This window comes from Corythoichthys intestinalis, chromosome 5 (assembly GCF_030265065.1).
Source record: "Corythoichthys intestinalis isolate RoL2023-P3 chromosome 5, ASM3026506v1, whole genome shotgun sequence".
NCBI lineage: Eukaryota > Metazoa > Chordata > Actinopteri > Syngnathiformes > Syngnathidae > Corythoichthys > Corythoichthys intestinalis.
Window position 1 is genome coordinate 22413225 of NC_080399.1, and position 12895 is coordinate 22426119.

The following is a 12895-nucleotide window of genomic DNA, read 5'->3' on the forward strand; positions in this document are numbered from 1 at the left end:
GGTAAAAAATGGTTTCAATTCCTCTTTAAGTCTAATTAGGCAGAGGGTTCACTTACTTATTGTCATTGTTTGCATGCTAGCCCTATTAAAATATAAAAACCTATCAATGTTTGGATGGTTTTACTTAAAGCAGACACTGTTTTTACATCTGTGTGATTTTGACTATGATCAGATCACATCTGATGGGGATTTTATGCAGAAATGTGAGGAATTCAAAAAGGTTCAGATACTTTTTTATACCTCTGTAGTTCCCATATTGAAGTCAATACTTCATTGAAAGTGACAATCCAAACTGAAACTGATATGACTGAGTATTGTTTTAAGTTTTTGATACTAGGTCTTGCGTTTCTCTTTTCATGCAACTGGAGTATCCCAGAACAGACTCGTCAGGCGCGCCTTCTCTCGCCCTGTAGCGGGACCCCGCCCGCCAGTACTTACGCCTGCCTCTTAACTCAGGCACTCTTCACTTTGCACTGTGAATACGCATCTTTCACTTTAGGCACATACATAATAATTCAGGTCTTCGGAGAGAGTCAAAACGGTGCTGCAAAGTCCCGTGCCGGCTCCATCTTGATTTTAATGCATCATACACCGAGGGTGTGGGGCGGCTGGGCGGGGGGGGGGGGGGGGGGGGGGGTGACATGACAGTTGCCCTCCCACTGCTAACCTCACCATTACCACATCCCTTTTAACGCATCACACACATCATACTCCACGAGGGAGCTACGACGAAGGGCGGTGGATGTGCGGCTGGGAAGAGGTTCCAAGCGGCGGTCCCACTATACTAGCCAGGCTCTCCTATTTTAATGCATACACTGCATTATCCTCCCAACACAGCCCCATCACAGTGCTGGGTAGTGGCTGGCAGTCGGGGACCTGGCAGCCAAAGTAATAGGACGGTAGGTGGGTCCCACACTTTTCTATACGGCGGGGCACCCAGGGCGGGGCATCCTCTTCGTCTGGGCTATCGGTTGTTGGGGTGGGGTGGTCGGGGCTCCAGTCGCGCGTCCCTTCATCCCTTCCCTATGGGCCAGTTAATGGGGGCGCGGCTGGTCGCGGGGGTGGGGCTGCCCTGGGTCCCTGGGGGGGATGATGCTGGCTGTGGGAGGGGGGGTGGTCCGTGTTTGCGCCCCCTCCCTAATTGATTTGGGTGATGCTGGGACCCTGGGGCGGCCCCCGTGCAGCATTTCCACATTTTTGTAGGACTACCACACGTCTGAGTGGGTTCACGCATGACTGGGCGCAGTTAGACACACCCAGGTAGAGAGATTGTCGATGCCAGGATTAGCGATCAGGTAGCATAGAATAGGACGTCAACATAGCCACACTCACAGGTGATGGCTTCCCCACCTCACATTGCTGAATTGTATATGCTTCACCCTGCCTAATCATGTCTCCTTTTGATTCACCTCCCCTCCTCTTTCTCCTCGGTCATCAGGCTCCCCAGATGGTGTCCACGGGTAAATATAATTAGCTAACATTAGCACCACTCTTTGTAAGAAAAAAAAACACTGTATTAAAGGGAGACAGCGAGCTAGAGAGTGATGCGTGTGTGTGTGTGTGTGTGTGTGTGTTGGGGGTAGGGGTGGGATTCTCTCAGGGTCTCTTTCAGTCACGTGTCGGCCCTCCCTGATGATGACACACTTTCTGGTGTGTAGTGAGGCTGCGCCCTTACAGTATAGACTGGACGTTGATGCAGAAGTGGAGGAGGTGCTCAGCCTCTGACTGATAGGTTTCTTCACTCTCACCTTTTCTGCTTGGCTTACCAGCTTCCATAGGCAGCCACACTCAAGGTTGAATGTATGAGTGCACAGACGATTGACACACACTTTCATACCCATTCACACTTGTGTGATTGAATAGGGTGCAGTAAATACACAAAAGGTAATGGAAGGCCACCCACTATAAGCACAGTGGACAGTGGCTTGAGCTCGGGTTTTGGTGGCTGGCACCGGCAGCAAGTGGCTTAGCTCAAGAAGGTCATGGAAGGCAACCACGATGAGAGGCAGCCATGTTGACTGTGTGAGGTCGTTGCCAGGCAAAGGAGAAAAGGGGAGGGAGCACAACTACTGCATCCTGTTTAAAAAGGCAGTCTCTGTAAGGACGGCGTGGTACAATGTACATCCTGTTGTGGGTGATGCCAACTAGACAAGCAACACCCTTCTGACCTTGTTTGTGAGACATCACATGGAGGTTGCATTCCTTCACACTTCTTAAAATTCTTAAACATTAATTACCAGCTGTTGTCCATAATAGTGATGTGAGCCATCATAAAAGGGAGAGTTGAACCCACGTGTCCGTCCGGTCACAAGATTGGACACGAACACACACGAACACATGCACGCCAGGCTGCCACCCACGGAGTAACCTTCTCTTTATTCTCACTCCACCAACTCATCCCTGCTGCTCCTGCATTTTTACTCTATCTGAAACTAGCACTTTAAATAGAATGAAGGGTGCTATGACGGCTTTTTTATGTTTAAGAAAAAATGGCACGTAAACACTATATAAAAACCTTTTCCACAAGATTGCATTACACACTTGTGCACACAACTACAAAGGTCATACACATGCCGAACACTGGCTGCTTCCATGACATTTTCAGAGTAAGGTTCACTTAGACATAAAAAAAAACCTGACAACTGTAAAGGCAAATTTAAGTTCGATATCAGCGTAATCAATTACTACAATGTAAAAATGAAAACTTTCTATCAGTCATGCTAATTTACAATTTTAAGTAGACTTAACTCAAATTTTATTAAGTTAATAATGTGAACTTGATTGAATGTGTTGAATTAAATTGCATGATTTAGTTTGTTGGCCACAGCTACGTTTCAATCTGGCAATTGAGCTGTCAGCCAAGGTATTTAGCTCCGTTGTCTGCATACTCCACTGCAGCGGTGGCGACCCGGGTAATATACTCATTTGGAGCGAAGGATAAATTTAAGTTAACCTAAGTCCATCTTACTTAAAATCATGAGCGGATTTTAAAGGGGGGGGGGCTGTGCTCCCCTGGTGGCCGAAAAGTGTCATTGCATGTAATTGCCTTTCCCATATATATAAGTTATAAAGCAATAAAACTGCAACAAAAACGAATGAAATGAACAAAAAAACATTTTTATAATGGGTCGAAATTATTTTTCGAGCACCTTAGACAGTCATTTGCTTTGCATATAATTTAGAATATATATATAAATTAGAGAAAAAAATATTTTTAAAAATGATTTTTTTCTTTGATTGAAAATATATATATATTTTGATTAAAGCAACTTTTTTGGGGATTGAATGATTTAGACACAAATGTCTTAATCATAATATGGCCCAAACACAAAAAGGACTGCTTCAATCAAAGAAAACTTTTTCAATGAAAAATTAAGTGTTCAAATGCTAATTTTTCAATCTCAAATATTTTTTTGCATTCAAAAATTTTTTTCTATAATTGAAAATTTTTATTTTTTTTTTGATTGATTTTTCTTTTTGAAAATCAATATTTTTTGAAGCAACTTATTTTTTGAAAAATAATAAAGAGAAAAATGTCCTAGCCAAAATGTGGCCCAAACACAAATCAACATTACTTCAAAAAGTTGCTTCAATACAATAAATAAATAAATAAATACAAATTAAAGTAATCAAAGAAAAATAGCTTTCACGTGCATTTTTTTGAGTTTCAAATTTATTTTTGCTTTCAAACAATTTTTTTTTGATTGAAGCGATTTTTTTTGGTTGAAAATATATATTTGGATTGAAGCTACTTTTTTTTTTAATTGAAGCAACTTTTTCTGATTGAATAATAAAGACCCAAATCTACCTCCATATGGCTCCGCCCAGTGGATAAAATTTTTGACTGGGGTAACAACATTGGCATGACACCGGCGGCCGTACCAAATTCAATGGATGACGATCTTGATGAAAAGTATTGCCTGAGCAGCCTGATTTAGAATTTCCCTGAAGAATGATGGGAAACAAAAAATGCTCATTGTCAACTTATTATTTTAAATACTGTATTCTTGTAAGTTAATTTTATTGCTGACACTGCGTTTTGGGGTCATCAATATATTATGCCCCCCCTGCCCCATAAGACAAACTCTGCCTATGCTTAAAATGTTGAGCCGAAACTACTTAATCCAAAGTCCAGTTTACTTAGGATGTTGAGTTCACAGCGTTATCTTTTTGTTCTTTTTAGTTTTTTTTTTTTAATTAAAAACTCAAAAGTCCCAGTGATTTTTTTGGCTTGAAATGTCAAATTCAGGCAACCTTTTTGTTTTCTACAGTGTAAAATTCATTATTTTTTCTATATGGGTACTCACCATTGGATGAGGTGTGAAGAGGTTGGCTTGTTGATGGCGACTTCAATTCATGCATTGTTCTTTAACTTTCTTAGCTGCCAAACAAGTGTAAAATTACTAAGCAGGCCTGAAACGATGATTTAAAAAAAAAAAAAAAAAATTCATTGTGTACTCAACAAGGGCGTCGGTTTGGTCTCAACATTGGTAGGGACGATATAACATTATAACCCGCGTGTACACTTTTTGCTGAGGACGGGACATTAATAAGACCAAACAGATTGGGTAAACGGGGTTCAGGGCCACAGTTCTCAGGAATATGAACCTAATTAATTGATAGGCTAAATAATCAATGCAATATAAATCTGTTTTGACTTATACTAACTTTAACGTGTATTGGTTAGGGTGATACACCGTTCGATTCAAACCTTTGTTTTCAAAAACTACTAAGTAACTAGTTTTGATAACTTATAGAATAAATGTCTGGATTTTATTAGCAAATTTATATTGCAATATTTAAACATAACTCAAATTATATTAACATACACAATAAATACAAACTTGTTGATGGGGCAAAATATTACATTATGCGTTTGTGATGTATGATTGTCTCTGTGACCTAAATTGTAACAACTTCTCCATAGTTAGGAGGGAATCTCACGAGCACTCATATTTACCATGGGAACACAACATCTGCTACCCGACGGCACAACCTGGGAACCACGCAATGAAAAGCCCCTTTTTCGAGTGGCTGAACCAAAAGTAGCTTTGTCATTGGACGGGGCCGCGCCGCCTGGGAGCGGAGGTTGGCCGTCTCCGCCCCCGTGTGGCGCGTTCCTACAAAAACCGGGCATTTCCGGGCGACCAGAGAAGTCCGCCAGCGGGTCATGTACGGATCGCCTGGCTTTGTTCCTTCGCCGCCTTACCGGAGCGTTGGCTCCCGCTCATTTGTCACAGTAAGTGATTTTCATTGCTAAGGAACACCTGGTTGTGCTGTAACGGTAGCGCGGGGATTCTGGGATTGACAAACTCAATCTAGTGTCATCGTTACCCTTGTTATGCTTGTTTTTGATACTTGTTTGCTTGCTTTTGTAGGATTGTAATCAATAAATCTCATTCATTCTGCATTTTCTAATCAATAAACATCTATTTTGCAAAAGTGTGCCTGTTACTGATTCACCGCGAACCCGTAACTTTTCGTAAAACACTTGTTAATAATCTCTTAACTATCCAGGAATGCAAAAAAAAAAAAAATAAACATTTTTCTTATAAGACCACTCAACATTGTCTGTCTAAATAAATAAGTTAAATATAACGGGGGGGGGGAGTATAACAAAAATAAAAATGGAGCCTTCCTTCAGGTAAAACACTACTGCTTTTGTCAACAAGCACAGCCAAACTCAACAAAAAATGAAAACTTTTAACCTCAATTATGATTAATGTATGATTATCTGAAAAAATTGCATTGGCTGCAAATAACATTTTTTGAATAAATAATGTAGAAAATAAATTAATACATTTTAAATACATGCAAGTCATCAGCCAATCAAACATGCGTTTGAGGATTATTATTATTATTATTAATAGAAGTTTGAACATAATGAAAATAATTCACTTAATTATGGTAGGGTCAATTCCAGACTTACAACATATGGGAGGACAATCCAAACGACCTATATAACTGAACTCATTATACTAGTATAATGTGAAAAACGTTGCTTAAAAGTTGGTGGGGACAATTTGCGCATCGTGAAAAGTTGGTAGTGTTATGTCCCCACAGTCCCTAATGCAAACGTATGCCCTTTGTCTTCACACTGATGTTAGCTGATGGACAAGAGACTTCTTATACTAACACTAAACATAATTGAGTTTGAAAATGAGTTTGAAGTTCAATGGTATTTTTAAAAAGCATTTTTGAACTAGGATTATAGATCTGTTGTCATCACTGGCACTGAAACATGATCATTTACAGCCAACCCTCCCAGTTTAAGTTTATGGAAAATGGATAGACTGACGGCTTGCAAGTATGACTTTGAGATTATTACATTTTCATTGAATATGTCATATTTTGGAGTACGATGAAACAGGGCTCAACATGGCAGGAAGTGATTGCTGGAAAATAGCTGCGTTGAAACTAATCTAGTACTTAACTGTTCATAACATTTCCAACTAAATTCTCATGACATTAGGTTCCATGTAATTAAATACCCTGCACAATTCATTCAAGATGGAATGGAACACCATCAATTCGAGCCATTATCATCTGGTTTCAGACTCATGATTTTCTCTCTCTTGGAAAATAAAGACCAAGACACATGTTTGTAACAATAAACTATTATTTTGTTCATATATACATCTGTACCTAATGTGCAAATCAATAATTTAAAGTAGTGTAAAAGTCTTAAAGGAATACAAAAATCATATCTTACAGTCCTAACATGGTGGGAGTCCATGAAGGGGGTCACGTAGAAACGAAGATGAGGAGGAGGAGGAGGAGGAGGAGCGACACTGCAGTGGACAGGAGAGACAGAAGCAAACCGCAGTGGACATCCTTGGCCAGGACACACTTTGTTAAGGACAGCATGGTACATTATCGGCATACAGCATCACCAGAACAAACGGCAACACAAACACGGCTTCTTTACAGTCGTCATGTTCAAAGAGCAAGAAGCACTTTTTGCTGTCCCCCCAGCCCCCCTCCTCCCCCGAACCCACTGATTGGTTAAAGCACTGATGATCACAAAAGGCTTGAGGTGCTCTTATAGCAGCAGGTGCTTCTTTAAACGGCCTCTACATGTGGACAAAAGACGCACACTGTCACACTGGACCGCTCACCACGGAGTGATAGAAAGCATGACTGCACACCCGTGATTGCGTGCGAGACAGACGGGTGGGCGGGCTTACAGGGGCGGACACGTAAAAAACACTTCTGACAAATACGCATCGGCTCTTGCTCGTACTACCCACGACTCTTCTCATCTAAGACACTTACCAATTAGGAGTATTAGACAGGCAACTCTGATGGACACACCATGAACACTGCATATTTGAAAAGCGCTCCATTGTTCGGTGTTTGGCACAGGAAATTCCTTTCAAAAAGCCACTTTTAGAATATCGTATTGTGACTCAAATCTAATCCAACATTAACTCATTTACTGCCATGGACAGCAATAAACATCAAATGGGAATGGATGTCCAATCTATTTTGACTGGGAGTAACAGTCTGTCATGGATCATGGTCTTTACAACTTTTATATGTTAGCAATAGACACACTTACCTGTTACTGATGGCGATAGTCATCCAATCCATTTTAACTGGGAGAGGCTAGCAGCAGTCAAAATGGATTAGAGATCTATTGCAATCAATAGAATTTAATGAGTTAATTTATGAAATAACATTAGCCATTAGAACAGTAGGAAGGTTGTTGATCTGTTTCCTTAGTTTCAGGCATGTAAGTGGTGATATACCAAAGTTAAATTAGTTGATTTTTAGAGCAACTCTGGTTTGTCCATCACCGGTAATGGCAGCCAATGAGTTAAGCTATATTGCGTACATGTTTGAATTCCTGTATTTAAAATTTGCTCCTGGGAGCACACCGTGACAATTGTTGACAATTTACAGGACACAGTTAACCTACAGTATCTATATATTATTGGTGCATAGACAAAATTGGGGGAGAGAGTAGCAGATCGCCAATTTATTGCTTCCGAGGCTAATACCAATCTCCCCTTCACGTTCATTTGATTGCAAAACAACTTGAAATCTTCCAGAGAATTTAAGCAACCAAGCAGAGGTATTGCATCCAAACGTTTTCACTAAAATTCTCCCGACAACATGAGATTGTATTTTTTTCTACAATGAAAAATAAGGAGCTTCCTCTTTGTGACATTTCAAAGAGGGAGTATGACTTTTACTCTAAAACAAGTAAAAGACTAAATTAGAAAAAAAAAAAAAAGCACAAAATAATCTGGCCAAAGCTGCTCACCGTTTCAAGCTTCCTTCATTTTGACTAACAAGGGAAAGGGGGTGGGAATATAAGAGCATTCATCTAACGAAATAAGAGGTTTGCCATCGTGTTGTTGTGGATGCAAAGTGCAGGTAGCATCGTTCCCTTGGCGGCGGTGGCTATGCGGGCCTTTGCACTTTGCTCTCCCTCTCCCTGCGCTTGAGCTCCTCCCTGTAGCAGTAGGAACAGTAGTGGTCCGTTTCGGGCCTGCCGTAGAAGGAGCAGTTGTCCCTCTTGCAGCGGCGCTGCTGAAAGCAGTACAGAGGGCTTCCAGAGCTCCGCCCTTTGGTTTTGTCTTGGTTGAGCCAGGTGTGAGACGAGTTGTCCTCGTCGGCGAACTCCAGGCAGTCTTGAATGTCTCCCGCGTTAAATCCGTTGGTGTACGTGTGGGACTTGTGGTCCCCGGGCATGTTGTACGCCAGCGTTTCCAGGGTGTTGGCGGTGCGCACACCCGACAAGCGAGCGGGGCTGTAGCTCTGTGAGGACAGCGTGCGGTTCTGCTGTGGGTAGGTGGCGCACGTCTTGAGGCTGCCCACCAAGGGCTTGTAGGGGTCTGGTAAGACGGAGGACTGCATGTTGACATCTTGTAGGTGAATCACGCTGTGCCTCTGGATGGGAGGGGTATGGCTGTAGTGGGCGGACACGGGAACAGGTCCAAGTCTTTTAGCACCAAAACTGGGGGAGGAGTAAGGCGCAGGGGTAAAGTGGGTCACGTGGTGGACGACTGCAGGTGGCGTTAGCGGAGGGACTGGGAACGAGACGTGAGGGGCTGTGGGGACGGGGCTGTTTCTGCCTTTCACCTTGAGAGCCGCGGGGGGTTGCGGGGTGTAGGTGTGGCGGGGCGGAATGGGAGAGCAGCTCTCCAGGGGCGAGCTGTCCGACCTCTCCCTTTGGAAGACGCTCTCGTTTTCTGGTTTCTTGGCAGCCACCTCACTGGGGACCGGGGGTTTCTTCTCAGCCTCTTTCCTCTTCTGCTCCTGCTCCTGGCTGAAGCGTTCCTGGGCATTGCTCAGGTAGTAGCTGATCATCTCCTCGTGGAACTGATGTCGGTGGCTGGTGAGGAGTAGACCCGCAAAGATGAACTTGCGCTCGCCCTGCATGGCGGCCCGGAGGATATTGAGGCTGAGCTTAACGTCCGTACTGTATTTCCAATTTTCGAGGCTCTTGTCACCCGAGCCCTTTCCTGCGCTGTCAGTTCTGTCGGTGGGGGACGAACTGGAGGCTTTGCCTCTATCTGTAGGGGAGGGGCTCGTGGCCTTTTCAGAGGACGTGGAGCTGGCCGAGTGTCCTGACTCATCTTTATTTCCTTTGGTTATCTTAGAGTCTTTCTTTTTCATCTTTTCTGCTCCATTCTCCCCATTTCGACCTGAGCCGGAGTTGGACTTGTTCATTTTGCCGTGCACCAGGCCACCCAAGCCCCCCATGTTCTTCTTTAGCTTGATTCCGAGAGTTTTACTGAAGCTACCAAGCTTGTTGGCTACAGAATCGGCCCGGCTCTTGTCTTTGTCTTTTCGATGCTGCTGCTTCTCTTTGTCTTTGTCCTTTCCAATCTTGCCCGTGTTGACATTGGAGTTGCTGCCAACAGACTCGCGGTCAGAGTCTATGGACTCAGCCAGGGACTGCACGTCCTCACCTGCGGATGCGGTCGGTGACTCAGGCTGAGCCAGGGGAGCCTGGATTGCACACACGGAGATCATTAGATCAAAGTTCAGTATACCTGTATATATACTAGGCCTGAACGATATTGGAAAAAACTATTGTCGCGATTTTTTTTAGGTTTGCAATATATTGCGATATTATATTGCGATATTAAAAAAAAAAAGATCTATCTTTTTTTAAAGAAATTTTCACTAAATTACTTGAATAGCTGTTTGGAAATACTTTACATAACACACCGTGACCACAGTGTATTCATATAATACCGTTTAATTTGTTAATGATGAAGATTTCTGTATGAAGGTATCCAGGAAGTCATGTCTGCACAAAATAGATCATTTATTGAATACAATATTTTACACTTCAACAGCAGCAAATACATTAAATGATAAATAAAAGAGCAGGTGCATTAGTCCCCTTAGTTTTTGACAAAATATAACAAATAAAAACTTCTGTAAAATAACAACAAAGTTGTCAACATATTTGAACAAAAATATTAAATATGACAAATAAAAGAGTTGTTCACAAACTATAACAATAAATAAAAACCTCAGTAAAACAACAAAGTTGTCAACATATTTGAACAAAAATATTAAATATGACAAGAGTTCACAAACTATAACAATACATAAAAACCTCAGTTAAACAACAAAGTTGTCAACATATTTGAACTTAAATATTAAATCTGACTAATAAAAGTGCAAGTGCATTAGTCCCCTGAGTTGTTTACACAAAATATAACAATATAAAACTGCAAAACGGCAACAAAGTTGTAAAAATATTTCAACAAAAATATTAAGTATCAAAACTTTATGTGCAGCTGTACTATATATAGTTATTTGAAAAATACGGTTTACAATAAATTTAAATATAAAAGAAACAAACTCAATTGAACTTGTAAATAATTGAACTGAATAACTGCAAATAACTGTGATGAATAACAGAACCATTTTAACTCCCAAATTTCCTGCCTTCCTGATAGCTGTCACATTAAAAGAAGAAAAGACATTCCTTCAGCTGTGTTATGTATTTGTCTGCATATCGTCCACCTTCCTTGCTCAGCAATTCTCAACTGGGTCTCATAGGTTTTTGGCCAAGACTATTAGTTTATCCAAAATAGCAGGCTTGAGACAATAACGTTGGCACGTAACAATGTTCCCACCTGTGCTAAAAAGCCTCTGATGGGGAGCTCGTAGCAGGAATGCATAGATACCTGCGTTTTAAATGGTCCCACATGCTTGACAGATTACTTCTTGTTGAGGCAACCATGGCGAGGCACTGCCGACAGGGCTGTTTTTTGTCCCTTATAGTCTTGTTCTTGCCAAAATACTTCCAAAACTCCTTTTGGATACAGTCTTCCTTGCTCCTCCAACGTGTTGATTGCTTGCTTTCACTTTGAGAACGGGCCCTCCTCCCTCCGCTCTGCTGTTCGGCCCCTCCTCCCTCCACTCCGCTGTTGCAGGGGGAGGGGGAGGAGCCGATGACTTGCTGGAGAGAAAGAGAAGCTGTGCGCTTTTTTTCCCCTCTCCTTCCTCAAAACAAACGTTTGTGGATTTAAAAAAATGAAATTAAAAAACTATCGCACGTCCTTGCGATGGGACTATTGCACATGCGCACATCGCGATGGCGATGTTTAAACGATATATCGTTCAGGCCTAATATATACTGTATGCACTTCATAACATTTTTGTTTGGTTGTGAGCTTTAAGTTTTTTTAATGCCTAATATACCTTTGATGGCTAAAGGTTGTGAAACACTGCTGTAGAACATTTACAAAGACACAGCTGTCCAGAAAGAGCTTACCCTTGTTTCAGATGGAATTCGGATCCATGTTACATTCATGTAGTTGTGCAACAGGTTCAGTTTGGCCTCCAGTGACAAGATGAGGCTGCAGCAGAAAATGTATAAGGTTAAGCATTAGTAGTCAGCTCATGCTTCTATTTTTACAGCACTGACAAGGAATGGTGGTGGAAGAAGTCGACCTGCAAATTTTTACCATTTGGGATTAGCACCACAGCTACAGTGGTATGAAAAAGTATCTGAATCTCACATTTCTGCATAAAATCACCATCAAGTAGGATCTGATCTTTCTCAAAATCACTCAGATGAAAAAACAATGTCTGCTTAAACTAAAAGCACCCTAACATATATAGGTTTTTATATTTCAATGAGGATAGTATGCAACCAATGAGAGAAGGGAGGAAAATTAGTGAACCATCACATTTAATATTTTGTGGCCTACCCCTTTGGCAGCAATAACTTCGACCGGACGCTTCCTGCAGCTGCAGATCAGTCTGGCACATCGATCAGGACTAATCTAAGCCCATTCTTCCCTGCAAAACTGCTGTAATTTAGTCAGATCATTGGGGTGTCTGGCATGAATCACTATCTGTAGGTCATGCCACAGCATCTCAATGGTGTACAAGTCTGGATTTTGACTTGGTCACTTCTGAATGTGTATTTCTGAAGTTGATTTACTTCTGTGCTTTGGATCATTGTCTCGTTGCAGCATCCATCCTCTTTTTAGGTCCAACTGTCAGACAAACGGCCTCAGGTTTTCCTGTAAAACATCCTGATAAACTTTTACCTCTCTGAGCATTCTCTGCTGAACTCTTGGTGTCATCTTTGGTGGACGTCCACTCCTTGGGAGAGAAGCAACAGTGCCAAAATCTCTCCATTTGTAGACAACTTCTCTGACTGTCGATTGATGAACATCCAGACTTTTGGAGATGGTTTTGTATCCTTTCCCAGCTTGATACAAATCAACAATCTTTGATCGCAGGTCTTCAGACAGCTCTTTTGACCGAGCCATGATCAGACAATGCTTCTCATCTAATTCTCATCATTCAATTCTTACCAGGTGCGTGTTTTATAGTGAGCAGGGCAGTTTTAAACCACTAATCGGTGATTGGGCACACACCCGACTTAAATTGTTTGGTAAAAATTGGT

At 41.8% G+C, this 12895-nt stretch overlaps 1 protein-coding gene across 2 annotated transcripts in view; it reads right to left on the bottom strand.

Moving 5' to 3' along the window:
- Positions 1 to 5804: 5804 nt before the first annotated feature.
- otud7a (OTU deubiquitinase 7A) overlaps positions 5805 to 12895 on the bottom strand; it is a 59528-nt gene continuing 52437 nt past the window's right edge. The window contains exons 10-11 of one of the 2 annotated variants that reach the window (XM_057836080.1): positions 11750 to 11834; positions 5805 to 9963 (exon numbers count right to left, since the gene is read on the bottom strand). In XM_057836080.1, the coding sequence (XP_057692063.1) occupies positions 8410 to 9963; positions 11750 to 11834 (1639 nt within the window). In that variant the 3' untranslated portion in view covers positions 5805 to 8409. The remainder of the gene's footprint in view (positions 9964 to 11749; positions 11835 to 12895) is intronic. The other variant, XM_057836079.1, reaches the window with a different exon arrangement.